Source organism: Drosophila virilis, chromosome 4 (assembly GCF_030788295.1).
Source record: "Drosophila virilis strain 15010-1051.87 chromosome 4, Dvir_AGI_RSII-ME, whole genome shotgun sequence".
Taxonomy (NCBI): domain Eukaryota; kingdom Metazoa; phylum Arthropoda; class Insecta; order Diptera; family Drosophilidae; genus Drosophila; species Drosophila virilis.
Genome location: NC_091546.1, coordinates 27,313,095 through 27,338,559, shown reverse-complemented (window position 1 = coordinate 27,338,559; position 25,465 = coordinate 27,313,095). Strand labels below are relative to the sequence as shown.

At 36.0% G+C, this 25,465-nt stretch overlaps 1 protein-coding gene across 3 annotated transcripts in view; it reads right to left on the bottom strand.

The window, feature by feature from the left end:
• Positions 1–13,082: 13,082 nt before the first annotated feature.
• The window catches only part of beat-Ia (beaten path Ia), a 54,656-nt gene continuing 42,273 nt past the window's right edge, over positions 13,083–25,465 (bottom strand). For 2 of the 3 annotated variants that reach the window (XM_032433113.2, XM_032433114.2), the window contains 6 exons: positions 22,318–22,526; positions 20,434–20,569; positions 17,494–17,627; positions 14,746–14,868; positions 14,460–14,661; positions 13,083–14,298 (listed from right to left, as the gene is read on the bottom strand). In XM_032433113.2, coding sequence (XP_032289004.1) covers positions 13,946–14,298; positions 14,460–14,661; positions 14,746–14,868; positions 17,494–17,627; positions 20,434–20,569; positions 22,318–22,526 — 1,157 coding nt within the window. In that variant the 3' untranslated portion in view covers positions 13,083–13,945. The remainder of the gene's footprint in view (positions 14,299–14,459; positions 14,662–14,745; positions 14,869–17,493; positions 17,628–20,433; positions 20,570–22,317; positions 22,527–25,465) is intronic. The other variant, XM_002057500.4, reaches the window with a different exon arrangement.

Here is a 25,465-nt window from a genome sequence, read left to right as displayed (position 1 = left end):
AATAAATATATATAATGTGATATAATATATTTAAAAAAATTATAATGGACAACAACAATGAAAAGAGTTGAAAAAACATTTTGCAAAATATAAGTTATGCAAATTGTTAAATTTAAAATGTAAATACATTTTAACTAAAAAATATATGAAATAAATTTTAAAATATAAAATGGGGACAATTGTTAAATTTTGTAAATATTAACTTAAAAAGAAGTGTATATTAAACGAAATTAGATTACAGAAATTATAATATACTTCTAATATAGCTTATAATTTATGTATTTAATACTTAAACTCGTTTTGTCAAACATATATACTAAATTTATGATAAATAAGTTTAATAATTTAACAAAAATATAAATTCCTCATATATGTTACTAAGTACATACCATTACGAGGGGATATACAATACAGTGAACATTTTGCTTATAAAATATCAATTATATTACACGTACTAGTATATGTTTTACTGACCTATTTTATATAAAATAAGCGAAATAACCATCGGATTGTATTTGCAAAAAAAGTGGTGAATTTAAAATTGAAGTCTTCACTAATCAAGAAAATTTAATCAATTTAATTGTAAAAATTTATGGACATATTTCATTCCCTTGGGGCTTTGTTAAGCATTGGTTTTTTATGCACACAAGTAAATTGATTGGAACAAGTTTTTTGTGCAATGAAAATTTATTTTATATATAAAATTTTCCAATGGTAAACGCAAACCGACAAAAACATGAAAATCGATTGAGGCCAAACTTAAATGAAATTAAATTAATATACTTATATAAAAAAATACAAACAATCTTGCTGAAAGCTAATTGTGGAGAAAACAGCTAAAAGCAAATTGAATATTTAGACACAAACAACAAAATGCATAATATGCACATTTAGCGTAATTATGAAGTATTAACTGTTGATATATGTTGAAAAAAAAGCTGCATAAGCTGCGTCCTGTGGCAAATAAAAGTAGTCAAATAAAAATGGAAAGCAGCTGCAACATTTAAGTAGCTGCCAGAGAATACCAGGGTCAGTTGGGGGTAACCAAAGAGAAACTTTCTTTTTCAGTTGCGTTTCTCTCGGCTGAGTTTACTTAGAGGAAAAGTGCGTCCCACATGGCGTATGAAAGTTGGCAACTTGCGCGCGAACTGAGCGAAAAAAAGAAGAGGAAGTGTAATAAAGGCCAGGCAGACGAAAGACGGGGGAATTGCGCTTAATACTGTCGTTGCTGTTGTTGTTGTAGTTGATACAAACAAAGAATGCAAAATTGCACTGAGCTATGCAAATTTGTTGTTGTGCTTTTTAGCCGTGTCTGCAGCTGAAGCTGAAGCCGAAGCTGGGGCAAATCAAAGCCAATGCTCAAGTGAAAGCGGAAAGTGAACAAATCGGAACAGCGAATGGCGAAAACGTTAGCAGCACAAGAGCGAAGTTCATTTAACCCGACTGCCCCCTACTCTGTTCGCCGGCTGACAACAACTGGAAATAACCGAAAGGCGTCTTATTATTTGTCGCTTAAAGCTGTGATGTCAAATGTGACTTTACAAATGACTTTTAGGCTGTGACGTTTAAGCAGTGACTTTAGAGTGTGATATCGAAATGTTTCTTTCATCCTGTGACTTTTTCACTGTTATTCTAAACTGTTACTTTGATATATTGCGAATGTGATTCCTTAATGCGACATTGACTTGGTCCTTATAAATGGTGTCTTTTAAGCTGTTACTTTCACGGAATGACTTTCAAACTGTGACTTTCTAAAATATCAGGTTTTCTTAGGCTGTTAAGGCCTTATCTCTTTAGTGAAGATTATCATACGTCTGTCTGGTAAATTTGTTGACAGTAGCTTTAAAATTGTGCTGGCTGATCAATTAACATAACTCTTTTCCTGACACAGATTTTGACGAGCCTTACAAAAGCGAATTTATGAACAGACGCACAAATCAATATGCACTCTTACACTTTGTACATAGGGTATCAAGAAAAAAAGAAAAACGCAGATCGTCCTTCTGTTTGTTGTGTGTCCTCTTATGCCGTTGTCCTGTGGCGTAACAGGAAAACGTGAGGCAGCTGCTTCAGTTTGGAGCACTTCACGTTCTCGCTGTGCCTTTTCCTTTGTTGGTTGTCGTTTTGCTCTTTACCATTATTTTTGCATGTTCCATTTGTTGTTGTTGCTGTGGTTGTTGCTTTTCGTCCTGCGGGATTCCACAGCATTTGTTGGCCAACATCTCGTGCTTGTTTGTATTGTGCTGCTGCTTCTGCTGCTGCTGCTGCCGCTGTTAGCAGCTATTTGTTTGATTGTGGAAATATTTGCATGCTAGTATAGTTTTTATTGGCACAACGTTGACACTGATAAGTTTCCCCCGGGAAACTCTTTCCCACTGTCTCTCACACTCCCTCTATCACTCTGCCAGTTGCCAGCCTCAAATTAAATAACAAAAGGGGACTGCACTTAAAGGGCGCTATGGAGAGAGAGAGAGAGAGAGAGAGAGAGAGGAAGAGCAAAAAGAAAGCAAGCAGCGCACTTGAATATTAATTAATGCTTTCGGATTTGGTGTGCTCCTTGTCCTGTGCGTTGCTTCAGCTGCCCCTTGGCTTCTGTCATCCCATTTGCATATTAAACATTTTTTCTGAATTTGACCACTGTGCCACACACACACGCACACACACACCTACTGTGTGCTACAAAATACTTCAATTTAATCAAATGGCTTGCATTTTTTTTAAAGAAAACTAAAGCGAGAGCTGATGGTCTAAAATCAGCAGCGAACTGTTCTTGTAAATGATTCTAAGAAGTTGAGAACCAGTGCGTAGTACATTTATTGTCCTAGTGACCCCGACAATCGGACAACTGCGGACTTGCATCCTAGAGTATGTGCTACATTTTCAATATTAAGTTAACAAAGTGTAACTAAGCATATATTTTTCTATAGTTCTAAAAGGAATTATCAAACATGAGATAGTAAAGAAATGCGATTTTCAGTTTTAAGATGTGGTACACTTAGAACAAGTTTTTGAGAGCCTCTGACTCACCTTTTTTTTACCTCTTGCTTTTAATAAAATTAAAAAACGTGGATCAGCGAAAAAGATGCTCTAACAAACGGAAAACGTAGACAATTATTTTACTTTCAAATAAACAGGCAGATTTATTCCAGTTCCAGTTAAAATTAACTAAAATATTGGCCAATAGTTCAGTTGACCTGAGGAAATTAATGGAAGATACTTAAAAATTGCATACTTGCATTTGTTGTCCAATTCGTAAACCATTTTATTTGTTACATATAATAATTTTAACACTTTAAGCATGTTTTCTGTCAAGCAATGCCTCTATTTATGAATCTGTATTTTTTCACCTTTCTGGCGACTAACTGCTAAGCCAATTTATAACCGAATTCTCAGAGTCTCAGTTGTGCCAACACACGCACACATAAAATACAAGTCAAAAACAAACATTGAAATTGAATCGCAATCTGCGTTTGCGTTTGGACAGTCTGACAATAGACAAATGGGAAAAAACGAAAACAAAAAATGGCAAACGACAAAAAAATACAAATAGGGAAATGGAAAAAACTGTTGCCTTAAAAGAGGTGTCCTACACACATCTAGAGCTGGTTTTTTCTGTTGCTGTTGTTATGCATGCAAAATGGAATTGAAAACATGTGAAAATGCACACACACAGCCAAGCAGACACGCACATAGCGCTCGTCTGCTCACGCTTTGGCACTGTGTCCATTCATTAGCCGCCATTCACTCAAGCATCGCATTTCGCATACGCCCCGTGGACCAGTAACAGCGGCAACGTTCTCAATGTCCGTGCATATTTTTGCAGCCAAAAGGCAATACAGTTCCTTATGACCGTGGCCATATTTGGTTACATTTGTGGCAACCATATGAAACTCATTTGCGCCAACTGCTCGATGCGTGCTTAATCAAATATTTATTTTAATACACAGTAAACAGATGCGAGCTTTCAAATACACTGATTCTGTGGCGGCCATTTAATTTGTTTATTTATGTTTATTTGCAGCAATTCTGGCAGCGCCTCCAGTGTTTCGTTTACCTTTTTTTGCTCATTTTAAATTTTGTACAAAATTGTTTTTCTTAAGCGCGCCGAAAAAATAAACTGTTTTTGTGCCTTTCGCCTTTTCACTTTTCATTTTGTTTAAATTGCGCGCATAAGTATGCTATGATTTTTGCAGAATTGTGAGAGTTTATTAATAAGCTGCGTGGATGTGTATACACCCATACGGGTGGATGAGTATGTTTGCGTAGGCGTGTTTGTGTCGGTGTGTTTATGGGTGTCTGACACGTATGTGTTTCACAGCTGATAAGTTAGTGCCTCAGTTGTATCTTGATTTTTTATAGAAATTAAATATGCTTTACAAACCTGAACGACTAGCTTAGTTTCGATCGAATTCTTTCAGTATTGTCTTTATATCGCTTTTATATCAACCTGCCGAGAAAAGGCAGGAGAAGCTGTATTGACGGACGGTGATGAGAACGATCTACCTGAAAACTAAAAGTTACGGTTAGAATAATTAGCTATGGACCACGCATTGCCTAGGAGATACGACGTTATTTTACAGGGAACTTCACATAATGCTTAATATTTGCTTATTGAAAAACAAACATATTATTTTTAAGATTGTTGCGAATTTATATAGTATATATATATACTTCCACGTGATATACATGTAATATAGTTATAATATATGTTTGTTGATTAAGTAGCAAATGTATTTACATTCAGTATGGACAAATCCGGCGAAAATTAGTTAGTGAATGCGATTTAGATGGAATCTACGGCATTTCCCAAGCGATTTTTCTACCGCATACAACCAAATTAATATCTGGGTCAACCTTTTTATACCCTAAACCCATTAAAAATAGGTATAAGGGTATATTGTATTAGTGCAAAATCCAAATGTATGTAACAGGCAGAAGGAAGCATCTCCCACATCATAAAGTATATATATTCTTGATCAGCACCTATAGCCGAGTCGATCTAGCCATGTACGTCTGTCTGTCCGTCCCTCCGTATGTATGAAAGCAAGCAAGCAAGTTGGAAGAAGAGGGTTCAGGGTATCCCCTAGTCGGGAGCTCCCGACTAGAACCACTTACTAGTTTTTTTTGTCCGCCAGGTCGGATTGTCTTAGATTGTGTGAGTTAAATTATTATTTAATTTAGTTAATTAAGTTAATTTGTACTATTGAATTTTTCCATTTGGTAGGTCCGCGGCTCGGAATCTTTTCAATCTTCTTGCGGATGGTGCTTGTGGCAGTTGTCTTGCAGCTGGGTTGGGGTGATGGACTGGGCGGTCGTTGTACCTACTAGAGTGGTGGTTGATTTCCTCATCTATCTTGGCGAGTATGAGGTCATTTTCGATCAATCGATCGATTTGAATATTATGCGATCGTAGTGAGCTCTTGTTTCCAATGAGCCAGTCAAGCTTTCAATGTTTTGCCTTAGCCTTGATTGCCGTGCTGGATAAGTGTTCTACCCAAGTTAATACTTTGTCCAGCGAAATGCCAAGATATCTGTGGCTTGTAGCTTGCATTATAAGCTGGTCGTCGAAAAATATGCCTGGACAGGTATTTCATCTTAGGGTCTTTGGAAGACTTTGCGCCATTGATTTTAATTTTCCTCCATACTCTCATTGATTTGCAGCTAATACTGCTGAATCATCGGCATATGTTGCAATGAGCATATTTGGAGGTATTGTGCCAAATCTGACTTGGCATGTCGGATGTATAATGTATGTATATGGCACTGCTTTTAGCACACTTCCTTGTGGAACTCCAGCTTTTATGTGCTTTCTTTCTGAAAGATCACGCTTTCAGGAGACAAAGAAGGTTCTATTTGATAGGAATGATAGCAATATGCAATAATACGACGCTGGTGTCGAAGCAGGTGTTTTAATTTGAATTTTAAGCCGTCATCCCCTCTGTCGAATGTCTGATGAACGTCGGGAAAAGTGGCGACGCAGTACTTCATCAACTTATCGACAACTTTTTCGAGCTTGGAGATTCTCAACCTTTAATTACATCTTCCTACATACATTATACAAACTGTGTGGCAAACATAAACATTTTATATACATATAATATATATATTTTTTTTGTCAAATAGTATTTACAATTTTTTTCTATATAAGGAGATGTTTTGATTGTTGATTATGATTTAATCGGGATTTAATTCCTTAAAAATTCTTGAATATTTAAATTTGGCGAAGAGTTCATGCAGCTTATGCAGTACCTAAAGGTATCTCAAGAAAACTGTCACACACCTTCACGTATTTATTTTTATAGCAAACATTTAGCCATCCGACTCGTGTAAAGCTGTCCACCTAGTTGATTTCTGTGTTTGTTCTCGTTTTTTTTTTCGTATGCAGCAATCCAAATTTGTTTATTTCAACATATCTAAGTATCTTACTTACAAGGCTGCATTTCCGTTCCACATTGGGCACACAAACGACTTTTGCCTCTTCCTTCCCGCCCTGCCTCATCTCTTCCCTGAGCAGGCAAGCCCTCAAACTAAATGGAAAGTACGACCCAAGTGTGTAGATTTCCCTGTTTTGCCTTTGATTTTGATTTATGTTGCAGTAAACAGCAGCAGTAGCAGTAGAAACAGCAGTTGCTTTGGGGCAACCTCATTTGATACTTTGTCGCATCATTTCACCACAGAAAGAGCAAGCGAGAGGGCCAGACGAAAATAGAAAGAGGGAGAGAGAGAGCAGGATAGACTAGACCCAACTCCAACTTTGACTCTTCAAGCCGCTTACCCTCCTCCTTTCGTACTCAAACAGAACAGACAACGCATTCCAAACGCATGACTTTCTGTTGTTGTTGTTGTTGTTGTTGGGTTTTCATGGCGCTGTGATTTTTCTGCTGCATACTTTCCAGCGTCAGGCCAAAAAGCCATGCCACTCCATCTTACTCTCTCTCTCACATAATTGTGGCGCAAGTTTTAATGTGTGTGTGTGCGTGTGCGTGTGTGTTTGTGTGTGTGTGAGTAACCACATTCACATTGTGAGTGTTTACGCCTTATAAAACGCAACATTTTCAGCCATGCAGCGACAACGACATTAGAATCGCTGCCAGCCTGAAATTTGGCAATGGCACAAACTTGCCATTACCCTAACCCCTCCCTTGCCCATCACCTCGCCCGCCTTAACCCCACCAAAGCCAAAGGCAGCTGTAGCCGAAGTTCGCACTTGGTGTATAAAAAAACATGAGCGTTACGCTTTGTTTGACTAAAATTTATGTTGATGTTTCTTTTGCTTTTGTTACTTGCATTTCTTTAGAAATACCCTGCCAAAAGGTTATGCAAATGTTATGAGGAATAAATTTTCATTGAAAAAATATATTGTTGATTAGCATTAACACATCAGCTGAAAAGAACGATGCGTCCTGTTGTCAATGAACACTTTTCGAATCGAGTTATTATATGACATAGCTAAAAGCAAAGATCGGTCGAAATTGAGCTGCCAACTAAATGACAAGCTACTGCCTGCAAGGGTATTCAGCAGGCGGCTTGCCTGGCACCTTTGATTTGCCTCCAATTTTTTTATATATTTTTTTGGCAACGCCGCGCAGACAACGCGTCGCATGACTCACGAGCGGCGACAACTCGAGTCTGCTAGTCAGCTCGTCTGTCTATCTGTGTGTCTGTCTGTTTGTGCGTCTGTCTGCCAGTTTTAAAAACGTTTTAATTTCTTGCCAGATTTTTGCACTATTATATTCACAGCCAGGCACACAATACACATAATTCACAGATGTCTCGCCGCTTGTTCTGGCTATTAAATCCATGTTGAACCTGCTCGCAGCCTGCATAATTATGTTTATATATATAAAGAAAGAGAGGAAGAGAGAGGGGGGAATGGAATGGAGATGCATTTCACTAAAGTAGCTTCTTTCTTTTAGTTTTTTCTTATTTTATGACTTATTAAAATTTATAAGCATTGAGTTTTTTTTTTTTTGTTTGCGATTCATTATGTCTTATATTTTATAGCCAGCGCTCGGCTAACAATGTATCTAGTTGAATTTTTATGCTGTAGTTTTAGCATATGCCTATCAAAATTGATAGCATGCTTTTTGGCTGTGCTCTGCGGTTTTATGCGCACTAAAATCTTGAATGTATCCATTTCGCAGATAATATTGCTTTTTTATGATTTTATCAATGTGGTTGCAAAATATAACACAAAAAAATAACTTGAATTTGTTGTCTAATAATGTCTTAATAATAAAAATAATATACAATATTTTGGCATTAATAAAAAACTGTGTGTTAATGTGATTAAAAATATATAAAAATTATATCTATTTTGATATCTAATTTCTTGACTATTTCTATCGGAATATTTAAGTAATATCTAATAAATACTTGAAAATATTATCATAGTTTTTTTTTTAGTTCCTTATTGCTTTGCTGAGAGAAGATATAAAATAAGTAACAACAAAACTTTGGTAAATTATATTAACCTATAAATTATTTGTACTTTATCTAATATGCCCGAAAACTGACACAAAATTTTGACAAAGTGAATATTACTTCAACTCGGGAGGCAGTTCCATTATGAATTTTAGAAAAGCTTAGAAAAACTAATGCAAATCTAAAGCTGCGCTGCCAACTGCTTTGAAGCAGGGAAAATCCAAAGAGAATTTTCTATTAACGCACGTATGCACAAGATGTTCGTGGCCAGGGTGAGGGGCGGGGCTGGAATATATACGAGTGGAACAGCTGTTCCACACATAGTCAAGTTAGTTTCAAGTATTGCAATAAAAAGAAAATGGCCAGAAGTAAGTTTGGGGTAGGTGAAAAGCTAAGAGCAACTGACTGACAAAACCTCAACATGCCACTAAAAGCATAATCATGCACTTAACTAAAGCCAGCATGGAACTTTCAGCTGTAGGTGTAGTCAAAGGTGTTTGCGTGTGCGTGCGTGCGTATGTGTATGTATGTGAGTGTGTGTGTGTGACAGGGGTGTAGCTTTAGTCTGCTAGCAGCGCAGGTGTAAGTTGAGTTCTTGTAACGCACGTAGAACTTAAGTCATCATCATACAAATAAAAATTTATGACTTTAAATGCGAGTGTGTGTAGTGTGTGGGAAAATTTTGTGGTTCTGTGTGTACGCGTGTCTGTGGTGTAGGTTTGGCTTGGCTTTCCTCTGTTTACCCAAATATTACCTTATTTGCACTTGTATCTGTTTGTAGTTTGTTGGTTGCTGCTTGTACTTTTTTTTTCTCGTATTATACCCTGCTAAAAGTTAGCTCCTTAGCAACAGCCAGTTGCTATGCATTCCACATTCACAAATTAATAATATTCATGTTAAGTTATTTAAGGTCTCGCAGAATCGAAGTTATCTTAAGGAAACTTGGCAAATATCAGTCTTTCATATAACTATTACAGTATAGGTCCAACAATTCTTTGATTTCCAATATATCTTAACTATACCCAGAAGGCATTTGCTTCTCTATGAGTCTCGTTTTACAATATCATATAGCTCCTATATAAACAATAGAATAATACCCAACTCACCTATTGAGAGTTTTAGTCTGTTTCCAATTTCTAATATAATAATATATGAAATTAATATATGAAAACATCATTGTGTGTCGGAAAGTGTATTCAAAGTTCGGCACCTCAAAGATAACAGTTCATTTTAATTGGCTCCTTTGGGTGGTATGCAAAAGTTAATTTTGAGGACAGGTCGTCACAGTTGAAACAAGTAATAATAATTTGTTTACTAATTATTAAGAAACAAGATTGGCATAATATTTTTCCGACATCTCTAGAATTATATAAATAACAATAATAAATATTATAAAATAATAACAATTATAATAATACAGATAATAACAATCATTTTAAAACAATAAAAATAATAATTTAACAAGTAACAATGAACATAATAATAATAACAAGTAAGAGTTTCTAGTCGGGAGCTTCCGATTATGGGATACCCTGAACCCCCTTCTTCCAACATCAAATGCATATATATATTCTATTTTAGAAGCTATATGTCAAGTTTGGTGACCAAAAAACATTATATCGATATCGATTTTTATCGATTGCTTGGAAATGGAGTAAGTTATCGACTATCGGAAATAAACTCGATTTGCGCGGGAACTAGGAGCACTTACATCTAAATTTCAGTCTCTAGCTCTTATAGGTTCTGAGATCCTTGCGTTGATACATACGGACGGTCGGACGGTCGGACGGACGGACGGACGGACAGACAGACGGACATGGCTAGATCGACTCGGCTATTGATGCTGATCAAGAATATATATACTTTATGGGGTCGGAGATGCTTCCTTCTGCCTGTTACATACATTTGGATTTCGCACAAATATAATATACCCGTATACCCATTTTTAATGGGTTCAGGGTATAAAAGTAATAAATACAATAAAATGCAAATGAAAATGAGCTGAAATATATATTATAAAGAAAGAATATTACATAATAAAAACTAATTACAATTTACAAATATTTTGCAATATAATAAAGCAAAAAAAATAAATTTTATACAATTTTAATGATAATGAGCTGAAAAATAAATTATAAGCAAAATTATATTAAAAATAAATATATATATATATATATAAATATATATATATAAATATAAATATATATATATACATAAAGTATGTATGTTATTTACTTTTCTTCTATTTAATTTTCCTTTTTTTGAATTCTAGCTGAAATCAGTGGCTTCTATTAACCGCATATATATTTAAATATCTATATTATTAAAATGTGTAGCACGTGGCCAATTGAATGAGTAGTTCATGCAGAGGGATACTCATGACCAATCGCAATATTCATGAGCTTTGCTGCCTGAAGTTAACTTTAGAGCAAATTTCTTCAGTAATGTGCGACTACTTAAATGGAAAGCGGTGAAGAAAAAAAATGAGAAAAGAAAAAAAACTGCAGCACAAAGCCGCTTGCGAGCTACTTTTCAAGTTAAAGTTATTATCCTGAGGTAGGCTAGCAGGCAGGCGGGCGTGCTCTGCAGCAGCCACTTGCCGACTTGCCAGACTTTTGAATAAATTTTCAATCTGCCGTCTGACAACGAGGACAACAACGACAATCAGCATTATGAATATGTAGCTACATCAACTTAACTTGATGTATGTGCCTCATTGTTGTAGTTGCCGTTGTTGCTGGGCGTCAGTTTGTCGCTAAGTGAAAAGCCAAGCCAAGTTGCTTGAACATTTTTAAAAGCCGCTTTACTTTTGTAAATAGTCAACTTTTGCTTGGGCGCAAACTTTTCGCCAACACTACGGCCGGGAAGAAAAAGACGGAAGCTCTGCATAGAAAGACGAACATTTTGCCCAACTGCATTCTTGCTGTTCTGTTCTGTTTTTCTATTTTTTGTTTGTGTCATTTTTCGTTAAATGCTTTTAGCCGCTTTGCCAGAAACTTAACTGATACGCTTGAAGCGTTCACTGATACTTTCCTGTTCGTTTCTGTTCGCTTTTCCTTTTGTAGATATAAATGGCATAAGTAATGCAAATAATTAAGCACTAAGCAACTGATAACAAATCATCAATTAAATAGAACCAATTAAATCTAATGCGCTGGCCTCCAACAAAAATAATCAAAAGAAAGGGAGAGGCGAAAAATGTTTTTGAAATGAAAGAAAAGTGCGCTAATCAGGAAAATGCGCTCGAGAAAATGTGCGACAAAAGAAGTGGCCGAAAAAACAAAGTGTCCGCAATTTCTCTTTGTGGTCAACCGCCATTAACGTTTATTACGCCCGCAAATCGCCAACAATGAAGCCGCAACACAAAAAGCAAAGAGCAATACACAGAAAAAAAATATATATAAAAAAAAAAAACAAAGGAAAGAAATAAAATAAAAACAATGTGCAAAAAAAAAAAATATAATTAAAAATAAACATTACGCAGACAATGAAATGAGAAAAATAAATAAAAATAAATAAATAACAGAGCGAGAAGAAAAAATGTGTAATAAAAGGTGCAAATTGCATTGCAGGACAACCAGACGCCTGAGCCTGTGCGTGGTCCTTGCTGCCAGCACCGGCACATCCTGCCTGTCCGGCTGAAGCGTTTTAGGCGCCTAATTGAGCGTTTTAGTTATGCTAATTGTAGGGGACGACTCCCCCGGCCCAGCATCCCATACCCACAGCAATGGCCAGCAGCTCATCTTTATTGTTGTCATTTCTTATTTCGCATCTCGAGTCCGGCACAGGCATGAGATCACTAATGCGTTGCCATTTGGGGCGTGAGTTCTGGGTTCTTGGAATGTACATAATTAATTGTGTAATTATATGGAGCAGCAGTATAGGAATACATAAGTACTGGATATTTATCCAAATACAAATTGTTAAAAAACACAAATCTTATTTAACGTTAAAGTACAAATTCTTTTAAGAAAAAACATAAACGTGCAATAAATAAAATAATTATATATATTAATTATAATTATATAATTAATCTAATAGATCAAATTATATACTTCCAAGATAAGATATGTTCATCAAATGATCTTCAATAAATATATGTGTTATATCTTAATAAAAATGAAAATAAACATATTACTTTTTATTATTAATCGGAAAATATATTATATAAATATCAAAAACCAATATGTTCATTAAAAAATCTTCATAAAATATATTAACATGAAGTTTTAAAAAGGATCATAGTTAACAGAAGTGCACTAAATCGTTATACAAAAAAACATGATATAAAATAAGAAGAGCAATTAACTTTATAAAATTCTTATTAAATTAAGTAATATTAAAAAATTAAAATAAAAAATAAACAAACATACAATCTGCAAATTCAAAGAAAATCTCACAAAAATCATCATTAAATATTTTTTACATTAATAAAATTGTTTAGAAAATTGTACAAAAAGGTTTGCATTTTGAATCATGTAATATAATAAATACAATCTTAAAAAATATATTTAATAAAACAAACAGGAGTTGTCTAGTTGCAATAATAAACATTATGCTATTAAATAAATTCAGGTTTACATATAAGAACCTTTACTTACTCGAATTGGAAAACATCTTCATACAAACAGATAACACATTTTGCATAATTTCTTTTTTTTTTTGTCGCTCGTTTTATTTTTGATTATCTACCGTAAATACTTATCAATTATACAATTTACGTTTTCCTTTTTTTTTTGGTTTTGCTTTATATTATATACAATTATATATATATATATGATTTTACATACATAGGCGTATTTATATACTTATAACTTAATTGCTCTTCTTTAAATTTTACTCTTTTTGGATTTGTGTGTATGTGTGTGTGAAATTACAATTAGGCATAATTCACATACGATTATATGTATGAATGTATATAACTTTATATGGTACATATAAAGATCCATCATTTATATACTCATACATAAATAATTTTTACTTTCGTTATACAAATAAATATATTTGTTTATGTATTTAATTGTAAAGAAATAAAGTGAAAAGCTTAGCACAACATTTTCTTCAAATCTTTTTCGTTTATATTTTATAGTGTATAAATCAGAAAAAGAACCAGCTCGCAAGTGGTTCCGTTTAGGTATGTAGGCAAGTGTAACAGGGTAATTGGCTCGGCTCGGCAAAGAAAATAATCTGTTTGCTTATCGAAACCTATCGATAAATTTAAGTATTTCTTTTTGTTCAATTTTTGCCTATTTTTTAGAAAAATGAAATGAATAGAAATGTATCTGCACAATGTTTGTTGTTAGTTTTGAATGCCTTTGAAGTTACTTTGAGCTAGCTGAAACTGGTGTCTGTGTATTTGGGTGTAAATATTTTAGATACATTTAGCAGTTACTTGCTGTTGCCTAGGGCTGAAGCCTACTTTGCTGCCTGCCTCTGTTGCTGCTGCTGCCGCTGGTGCATCTCCGCCTGCTGCCTTTTGACCCTCCCTGAAGTGTGGCACAAGAATTACGTGACAATTGAATCATGTTAATTGCCTGCTGCATCTGCTGCATCCTTTGCTCGTGCAGTTGTGCGCCCGCAGGCGTTGCCTCTGCTCCGGTTCGTCCACCTGCTGCTGCTGCTGCCGCTGCGTTTTGTATGTGCCCTCCCGCATGGGCCTGTGCTTTGTAATCTGCAACAGCTGCGACACTAATTGCCCGGCCAGCGACCAGCTGAGCAGCGCCAACAGCGTTCCAGTTGCAGTTGCAGCATTTGCTGCCACAGTTTGAAGACTGGACGCCGACGAGCTGACACCGCGCCAGGCCGCGCCGCCATCCTCTAAACCATCGGCGACATCGTCTTCTTCGCCTGAGGGTACAAAATGAAAGAGAAAGTCTAGCGAGAAATAGAAAAATGCAGGCGATGTACTCTTTCGTTGTTGCTGTTGTTGTTGTTGTTGTTGTTGAATCTGCTACTGTTTCTACTGTTGTTGTCTTTTGTCTCTATGGAGACGTTTATGTGTATGTGCACACTAATTGGCTGTCAAAACAACTTACCCTGCAGCTGTGTCAGGTAACTGTTCTTCTTGCTGTGAAATTGTTCATCCTCGTGCAGCGTATACTGGTCATATATCTCATCGGCACTCACGCGATTCCCGTTGGCCCCATTGCCGCCATATTTGCCAAACGGATCCGCCTCCAATATGGTCTTTTCTGTCGTCTTCCAATACACATCATGCAGCTGAGCACTGCAGCGGAGCTGTTTAACAAAACAATTAATCATTAAATCAGTTCTGCATTGGATACTATTATATATATACATAAATATATAAACTGTATTCACCTTAAGTTTGCCATTATCAAAGTGCTGATCAGTAACCACAAAATGAATGCCAACAATTGCAGTTTCCATATCGTTGCGCGCATCCCGCAGTATTTTATGATGTCGCACATGTGAGGGATTAACCTAAAAGATATATAATCAAATGTTGTTAGTTATATTAGAAAAGAAATTTACAAAAAAAGCTCCTATCTTCAATAAAACAATAATAATTATTAATTAATAATGTCATTGTCATTTTCTTATTTTCCTCTGAGAAATAGTATGGCCTTTTGCTATTGAAAATGTGTTAGACGAAAACCTTGCTCTCCAATTTTATAATAATGTATGCAATAATGTTATGTATAATCAGCCATGCCCATCAATTGTAGGTACTACAGACTTGAATTTACGGCATATGTCGCATAATTAATTTGATTATAAATCAAAATCTTGTTTGGTTGAGCAAATTTACTATACCACATGTATCTAGAAAGAAAATATTCCACTTAAAACATCATATGCCCAAGCTCATTCGAGCTCCTTGTAAGGCAAAGATCCTATTTCTTTTTTAAACAGTTTACCTAATGTTTAATTTAGCATAAAGTTCTACTACAAGGCGTAACGGATGGTAAATCATATAATAAACGCAGCCAGCTAAATAATTAGCTTACCGAAGCACACACACGCACACATACACAGAGAGAGAGAGAGAGAGAGAGAGAGAGAAAGGGAGCGAGCGACGCACACGGCTACTCACACGCTCACACGTAGACAGTTGGGGCAATTTGAGCTTCAGTCCATGGCAAACAATGCTCATTGATGGCGCATAATAGCGGAAACAACAACAACAACAACAACAAAGGACGGAAACGTTAGCAGCTAAACAAAAGCACACTCACACACACTCACACACACTCACACACTCGTGCACACACTCACACACACACACACATTGGCACGCCGCAATTGCGCGCTGGCAGCTGAAAAGGCGCTTCACATGCAATTCGTGGGTCAGGATTGCGTTGCTTTGAATTGCATGTATTTTGGGGTTCGCCGCCGTCGATTGATTGCAAGTGCACAGCTCCCCACAGCCCCCCACTGTCTGCCCTGTGGCCCAAGCTCTCAGCAATGTAACGCTTGAAATGTGCTTAAGCAATAAAGCCACAAACAATTAAATAGAAAATAGCGCTAAAAAGTGGATGCACTGCAAGAAAAATTAAGCAAATACTATATATGTATATAGAAAGATTAATCATCATTAAAATATTACTGATCAGTTTTACAGACGGAATAGCTTGATTCCAAAATTTAAGAGAATCGGAAAATATGAAAAAAGTTTTCTATTTCACAAAAATTTATTGAATAAACATAATATATTTATGTAAGTTTTTTCTGCTATACGCTCGCAGAGAATATAGAATCTATTAACAATCGTATTACTTTATTGTAAAAAAATAACGAAGATAAAAATAAATGAAATTCCTGGGAAATTTAGTTAATACTATACAGATCCTGTACAATATTTTGATACCATTTTGCAGGGTATTCAGTCTTCGGCACTCAGAAACTAACTAAGCCTTCCTGCTTTCAGCACAGCTTTGTGTTCCAGTAGGATCTTGAAATTATTTTGGCAGTATGTTTACCCAATTAAGGACTGTCTTGCAATTACATTGTAGAACAAGTGGAACAGAGTCCTTGTAATATAATTTGTGTTAGTTATTTGAATTACAAGCTACGAAGTGGCCGAAGCAAATACAATCTTAGTTACAGCATCAGGGAGCTAAGGTATTTAAAAGTGTGCCAAATTATTTAAATCTTTTATGATAGAAATAAAGTTGTACAAAAGCGAACGAGATTTGAAATAAAGTGGAGTCAAAAATTAAGTTGTAGAAAATGTAAAAAAATAAATTCTTCTCCACGAGTATTTACTCAGCAACGCCTTGTGAATATTTGAAACTAATCATAACAATACGTCCAACATTTAATTCCATGTTCCTTTGAGACTTTTCTCATTTAAAGTTTTAGATCTGGCTAGAAATATTTTGATACAATATAAACAATTTTATTTTATATGAGTATTTAATTAAACATGCAGCCTATTTCTTTAATTTGTTTCTTAAATTACAACAACCGTTTCAAGAGTTGGGACTTTGATTTACGCAAACCATTTGCTTTGGCTCATTTCAACTTTCAAACACAAATACCGTAATACTTACAACAAATCAGCGCAATTTTCATCCCACTTTCTACTTCATATAGGACCATTATACCAAACATTCACTTCATTATGCGCAGACATTCAACTTATTTAAATGAGCTACGAAAAACAGCTGCGTTGCAATCTGAAAAATAGCATTGCATACATTTTGGCGCACAAATGGCAAATTAGTCGGAGCCAAACCGTAAACCAAACAAAAAGCCAAACCGTGAGACACGCCCCTTGTGCATTGGTCGTGCATTGTTTTGGTGGGCGTAACTAAAAATGAAAACTGTGAAAATTTCGTTTCGCCAACTGAAGAGTTTTCCAATGTCGTTTCGCCGCATTTTAATGTCCGGTGCGCGCGTGCATAAAACTGCGCTAAATTATTAGAGCCGAAAATAGGGCGGGTAATGGATGGGGCGTGGCATAACAGATGCTGATCGGAGCCAGTGTGTGTGCTGCCTGGTAATTGCAGGGCTCACACACACACACAGGCACACGCATAAATTACACACAGGCATGCCGCGCTTAAAAACAAGAAAATTGTGTTTGCATAATTTGCGACTCACCTCTTCATTATTCACCGTCCATGTGAGATTGGCCGCCGGCCGGGAATGTCGCGATGTGCAATTGCCCCGCAATATGTCGCCGACCCGATATCTGGGCCGGATTCCGGTTATGAATGGTGCATTGTGCGGCGTCTCTGTAAATGCAATGCGAGAGTGTGAGAAAGTGTGACAGAACGGGAGAGAGCAAGAGAGATATGACTGTAAGTTTTGCTGTTTGGCTCTGGAGATTGGCCTGCATTTTGGCCATCGACTGTCACTATAGTTTTCACGTAGTATACCACCAAGCATTGTCCGAATGCCCAGAGCTCCTGCATGTCTGGCTATTTGAAGGCCTCCAATTCGTTGCTGTTTTTATTTTGTTTTTGTTGCTGCTGTTGTTGTTGTCTGCGTATTCATGTCGACATTTCGACATTTTGCGTAATGACAGTCGAGTTCTGATCCGTGCGGTTTCGCAGTCTATAATTGAAATGCTTTTGTAAACCTACGCATACCAAAGAGCCCTCTGCTGCAGTTATGATTGAGCCGCGAATTTTGGTTGTGAAAATGACAGAATCCGTTTGCTGTTAACTGGGGTTGGGTTCTGCAAGCTGGAAGCGAGTCATGAAAGCATTTTGAATTGCTTTGAATTGGCTGCTCAAATTGTTATTAACCTTAAAGTTACTTAGACTTCAGGCTACACTGGGCTGATAGCTATGAGATTGGCATGGCTTCAGTTCTTAGCTTTTGTGTAGAAGTGCTAGAACTGGTTCCAGAAATGGGTTGATCTAGTCCTGAATCGCTCTTGAGTCAGTTTTAAAAAAGATTGAGACCTGCCCATAATAAAGTTTGAATCCGCTTTGAACCAGTTTTAAGCCAGCGTTGATTCGATCTTGAACAAACTATTATGAAAGGTTGAACTTTAAAACTATTTCTTTAAAGCGAAGCATATTATGAGGCAGTTTAAGTCGAGATTAATTGTTTGAGTATTAAATAGTATGAAATATCTTTGACATTTAAAACCTAGCGTCAACCAGACCCTAGCCAGCAGTCAACTGTTTGAGCAATAAAATCGTGCTTGATATTTGCAAGTAGCATAAGTATTTTAAGCAAGTACAATAGAACTTGTGGTTCAATAGAACGACGAATTCAATGCAGACGCAACAGAAAAGAACTTAAACCAAGTACTTTCTATTCTCCCATTCCAATTCATGCCACAAGTCAAAGCTGAGCATAAACTTGCACCAAGTCAAACACGAGAAGTATGAGATGGCAACTGCCGTCTAATTCCATGCTTGGCTGTCATATGTGAACAGGACATGCCCAGACCGAGGTCAGACCCAGACTTGAGCCGATGTCAGAAATCAAGAGATTGGGGACCAGGCGAATGCGAGACACCAGAGCACCAGAGCCAAATGTGGGCGTTACTTAAAAATAAACTTCTTGTTCGAAAGTGCGGTATTCGAGCAGACAAAATACAAACAAATTTGCTGGCTGCAGATAAAGATGAAGATATTTAAGCAGAAAAACAAAAAATAAAATAAAATGCACTGGCAAAACGTTTGAGATGGTCAATAAACTTTTGGCTTCAAGTGTAAGCGAGTGTGTATGCGTGTGTGTTTGTGTATGTGTTTGTGTTTGTGCCTGTGTGTTTGTGTGTGAGCGGATGATTGGTTTACGGACTTTGCCAAAGTGGGGGCAACACAAATTGGCCGCTCGCCCGTCTCAGCAAACTCTGGCCGTGTCTATTTCATGTTTATATGACCATATGTATGCCTTTCTGATATGTTTGTGTGCATTTGGAATTGGTTTCTGCGGCAATCGGACCAGCCACAAGCCAACGCCAAACACAGTGGAGCAGCAGCACCCATATATATTATCTTGTTTTCTGATTATGCCGATATGGCTGCAACATTTGTGGCGTACATCATTTAATGCTGTTCGTGTTGCTAAGGCTTATCGCATAATCGATGGTCGGCCGAGCAGGCACTTACGAACATCATTTAATTAATTAATATCAAATTGTTTGATAGCCTTAGCATTTATGTGAACAACATATGTATGTAAGGTGGCACAGTCAGGAGCTTTTTTATGGTTGGCTCCTGAGCAGACACATATTGGATAGATAGAGAGAATAGGAATAATTGGGAAAAAGTGGGCAAAGAGTCTAATTTGGTAAGAAAATTGATTAACTCTTGGCAACTCAGTAGCCGCACAATAAATTTATTAAAATATTAAATACGTATAGCTTAGCTTTGTTAAACTGTCGCCTGACTTTTAGCTTTAGGCATTTAAGAGCTCTGCTGTGACCCAGACAGCTTGGCAAATGACACACAAGCAGAGATACTCTATTATATCAGAATTAAATATGAATAGAAAGATGCCAAAAGATATTTGCATTATGAGAAAAGTGTCTGGCTTTTATTTGACATAGTCTAGCGCATGCTTATAACACTGTGCAACACATATATAATTTTTTTGGGTAGTAAGGATCTTACCCACATTGATTTTTGTAGAATGGGGCAAATATTTATTTTCCTTTAATAAGCTTGTGAGTCTCCTTAGGGAGTAAATATTTGGTTGCTATAGTAAACAATTTATCTTAGGGTATTACTAAGCTTAAGCAGATTTTTACGTTTTCTCTAAAAAGGACCCTATTTATAAAAGCTCAACGCATTGTGACTGTGTCATAGTGTAAATATTTTCCGAGCTGGGATTGACTTTTATTAACAAATTGCAAGAATAAAATACTTATAAATTAATATCAGCCAATCCCTGATTATTTCATTAAGTCGTAATTCATTAAAATACTTTTACATTATTTAATATTCGATTGTGTGTGTTTCAGCCAACCCAGCAGCATTGAGCCTATCAATTTAAATATTTTCGTGTACTGCAATTTTTATCAGTTGTTGTGCCTTTGTGTTTGTGTTTTACTGGTTTTATTTGTTTTTGTTCACTTACCAATAACTTCCAATTCGGCGGCCGCTATTAATGTATGAAATGAGGGCGCATCCGCAGATACTTCGCAACTGTATTTACCGGATGTTGGCATTGTTACCGCATCGAGCACCACTTGGCTCTCGTTCGAGGATGCGCGCTGGAAAAAAAGAACAAGAGAGAAAGGGGTTAACACGGGCATGGCAAGTATGAGTATGGGAAGTGCCTGTCGACATAAAAGCGAAATAAATTTGTTTAAAAAAATACACACTACAACTCTATGTATATCCACTATATATAAATATGTATATATATATATATATATGAACATACAAAAACAAACGTATCTCGTGGATTGCTGTTGGCTTCGTGTTGAGCTTCCTCAATAATTGAGCGGGCGCCCGAAAAAAAAAACATAAAAATATAAAACACAATCCGCTGGTTATGGCTGCAAAATTGTTGAAACTGGTCAACTTTATGCGGATCTCGACGAATGTTTGCGCCGTTTTTATTTTGCGCATTTCATAAGCCACAAGTTTATGGCTCTGACTGTTGTATATTGTATATACATATACATACACATATAGATATTTAATATTTCTGGGGGCTGTTTCAAAATCATCAACATTTTAAACAATAAAAACTGCGCGTGTGTAATGTTTGCAAAGATATATATATATTATAAATATATATATATATATATATATATATATATATATATATATATATATTTATATGTTTACTTTCTCAATTTATATAATTTTTTTCTGCGGTTCCGAATGCCGAAAGGTGTCGCGAATTGTTAAATGAAATATTATTTTTTGCTGCTGCATATTTTGAATCGAAAAGAAATATGTTCTGGACTTTATTATGCCATATTGAAATCCCAGTAGTGGTTTTATAGACCCGACTTGCCAGCTGGCACTCTGATGAGTTTTATATTAATAAATATTTAAGGCCAGCGAATGACATATGCCCGAAAACTTCATAAAACATTTAATTCAATATAAATAGAAAAAAAAACACACAAAGCTCGTTAAACGGATGTGTCAGCTACATAAAATTCGCACAATTCTCTATAGTTCTGGACTATCCAAAGTCGTGTTTTATAATATTTTTCTAAATACTCGCACTGTTTTTTTTTTTGTTTGCAATTGGAGCACAAACATTTCCATTTGCCATTTTTTTCCATGAACTGCAAATTGTTCGCTGCTATTTATTTATTTTTATTTTTGCTCTTACTATTGTCGCATGAAATAGAAATAGAAATGAAAATAAAAATGAAAATAAATAAAATGCCCATGTATTTCTTTCATATGCCTGAATAATTTCGAAAATTGTAAAGCAAGTTAAAAATGCCAATATTTATTGAAAAATATTGCTCGCCCAAACCAGAAAACCAAAAGGCAGAATATCAAAAAAAAAACAACTCAAGAGTTGCAAAAAGGAAGCGCCACGAAAATACGATGTGTTTTTTTCCGGCCCTGTAACTGCCATCAAGCGGAAGTTAAAACCCGTGTTTTGATTTGATTGTGCATTGAAATGTTGTGTGCTCGTTGAACTATGCCCCCAACGTTGCCCCAATGGTGACCCAGCCTATCCCGCTGCCTGGTTAAGTGAAGCATTTCACTGTCGCTTCGAAGCGCTCGAAATGCAAATGCTTCACATTGTTGCGTTTCGCGTTTAGTTTTCATTATTTTGGTATTTTATTTTTAGATTCGATTTGAACCAAATATTTATTGAAAATGTGAGAAACTATGCACAAATTTAAATACTAACAAAGCTATTTTTATAAGAATTTATTTGTTCTGCAATTATTTTGAAAAAATACGTAAAAAGGCCAAAAGGTAAAATATGATTTGATTCTCTCAATTGTTTATAACCATTTTAAAAACCAACCCAACTTACCCTGACTTTAACTCCGGGAAAATGAAAAACCTTCATCGGCGGCGTTTCTTTGGGCGTATATCTGTAGAACTCCCGCCTGCCCTTGTACCATTTAACCGAGTACAAGCTGTCATCCTCGATATCATAGAAGCATTTGAGCACCGCTTTCTCCCCGCGCCTCACCGCGTGCGGCACCCGCACCCGCACATCGCGCAGTGCCGTGGACAGTTCTGCGAAAAAAGTGTTGCAGTTCGAATTAAATATAAATATGATAGGAATTTTTTTAAATTTATTTGCTGACAGCGTATAAAATCAAACTAAGCAATCAAATCCTTGGGGCGCGTAATTCTCATATTTAATTTTCTTTTATATACAATTTGCATTTTATTATTATTTTCATTTTTGTTTTTATTTAACAGCATTGCGAATTATTTATGATGGGCATTTTATATTTTATTTCTGCGCTTTATTAAATAAATCCCAACAGCATTTTATGGACTTTCGCCAATTCCCCAAAGCACATCTGACGTTTGCTTGGCGCATATTGATACCCTTCCTATGGTAGCTGTTGCATAACTATGTTGGTCGATTGATCAATCAAATTTAATTTGAGCTTAAAGTATACTCTGAATTTGTAAAGTTTTATAACAAATTAGCAATAAAATATTCTTTTAACAACTTCCTTTTCATATAATCCTTATTCCATATTAGCACCTAATTTTCTGTACATTAAATTCAACAACTTTTTAACTCTCTCTTTTTCTAACTTTTTCCACAAATTATTCAGTCCAGTCACGTATTCACAAATGTCTAACTAAGCATTTTCATAGCATAATAATAATATACAAATGATTATTATATAATTCATATATTTATTTCATGTATTTTATGCATGTACTTGAAATGTCTGCTGCTGAAATTTGTACACATGTCGACGCTTGTTTACTGTCAGCGCATTTTTAGGCCATCCATTTAACTGCCTGTCGCTACATTATAAATCAGCATAAAACAAGGGAGACATATCCCTCTGCACCCTGCCCCAGCCCCCTCCCCAACAGCTTGTTTGTTTGTTGTTTATTGTCAGTGCTTGATAAAATATGCAATAAAAAATATATTTTTGATTTGTGTCTGATTAAGTGTGATGAGAATTACAAAAAATATAGCACGCTTCTTTGTTGATTTTCATAAAAATTGATTATAAAATACGCCATAAAAAAATTGTACGAATGGCTTTGGCTTTTTTTTACAATCACAACCAATTGATTAGAAATAGGTTTAATTATTTATTTATTTTTCTTTATTAATTATTTTTATTTTAAATCTTTCCAATTTTATCTAAATTTTCGATTACATTCATAAACTTTAGCTAAGAATCTATCATTAATATCTCCTTTGCCTGATAGCAACTTTAGGTTTTCACTCTCTCACAATGTCGCTCTCAATCTTCCTCTCAATGTTCCCTCACAATTCCTCTTCAACTCTCAAAAAATTATTATTTATAAAGAGCTTTCGCTACCACAGAAATTTACTTTCGCACTTTCCCATTAAAAACCTGTAAAACCTATTCTATCCTCTTTTGTAATTCCTGTCATTTAACACCACTTTACGCTTCCTACTTGGACGCCGCCCCCCGCCCTTGACAGTGCATCGTCAAGGCTGTAAAAATGCGGCAGCAAATGAATGTCCAAACAGGCAACACACCCGTATTATACAGCCAAGGCGCAAGGATTGCGTTTGTGGGTGTTTGTTTGGGTGTAAATCCCATCAAATAACTGTAATTGCAAAGTTTTTGCACGCCTACAACAGCATCAACAGCGGCGGCAACAGGAACAATGCACATGCAACTCGTCCATTTGTCTGCAACTCCCAATTGCCAGGACTCATGAAGGCCTCCTCATGGAGGCCTCCTTCACGTCGTCGTGTCGGTGGCACTGGCAACGTGTGCAATAAATATGAATAACGAGCACAACGTGAGTGGCACACAAAGTAAAAAGCAGCCCACACACACACTCCCACACACACTCATACACACACCACTCTGGCAGTAAAATGCCAGCCTGAACTTGTCGAGGCGACACACGGCGGCAAATATTTGCCTTGTGCTGCGCTTGAGGGGCGCAATCGAGTGGGTTAGGCATAGGACTTATTCTGTGTCTTCTTTTGTTTAATCCTTGTTTATGCAACATGCATGGAATATTTTATATAGCCAGCCAACCCGGCAGACAATCTGTGGCAAACAAATGTCCGGCAACGACTGGGATTCATACATGCAAACACCAAAACAGAGAGTGTCCAAATGTGATGAACCATTTAATAGATTGGCCAAGGGAATACCAGCTGTAAGAGGGGAGCAATTAATCCCCCAAAATAAACATATAAATAGTATTTAAAATGTTGTTTTGATTTATAATACTTTCTAGTTAATTAATGTCAATGATTTTATTTAATATTATAAGCGTATCGGTCGCTTATTTTTTAAAGTATACAAAATTATCTCATTGCTATTTTAGCTAGTTTAAGCAAAACCAACTACTACATTAATTTGATTAGTTTTTTTTTTTTGTATGAAATTTTGTTTTAACAATCCGATCGGCCTTAAACTCAATTTCAAAGATCTTTGTTTACTTTCATTTGTGGAGCATTTCACACTTTTCCAAAAATGTATTCTATATGAAAAATCATTTGAAACGTTTTTTACTTTTTGCAGACTCAAAGCATTCTCTGTCAAAAGTGCAATTCCAAGATTTTTTTTGGGCAGTTTTAAGTTTTGTCCGATTTGCTTCCAACTCTACAAAGGAACGTAACAGTTCCACAACAGTAGTTAATTAGCGAACAATATTTGTATGAACGTTTTTTGCTAACCATCCGATCGGCCTCAAACTCATTTTCAATGGTTTTTGTTCAAATTTATTTGAGGGGTGTTTCACGCTTTTCCAAAAATCCATTTCTCCTTGGTTGAAATGGCGGTAAACGTATGTCTGTTTTGTTTGTTGTTGTTTGTTAACCGTCCGCTCAGTTTCAAAATAATTTTCAAAGCTTTTGAAGAAGATTTATTTTGCAACATGCGTGTCACAGGCAAGGCCGGGTTTTACCCGCTAGTATTATATGAAACAGTTTGTCAATAGCAGTTACGATTTATCAAAATATTTTTTAATATAGCAGTTTTTCA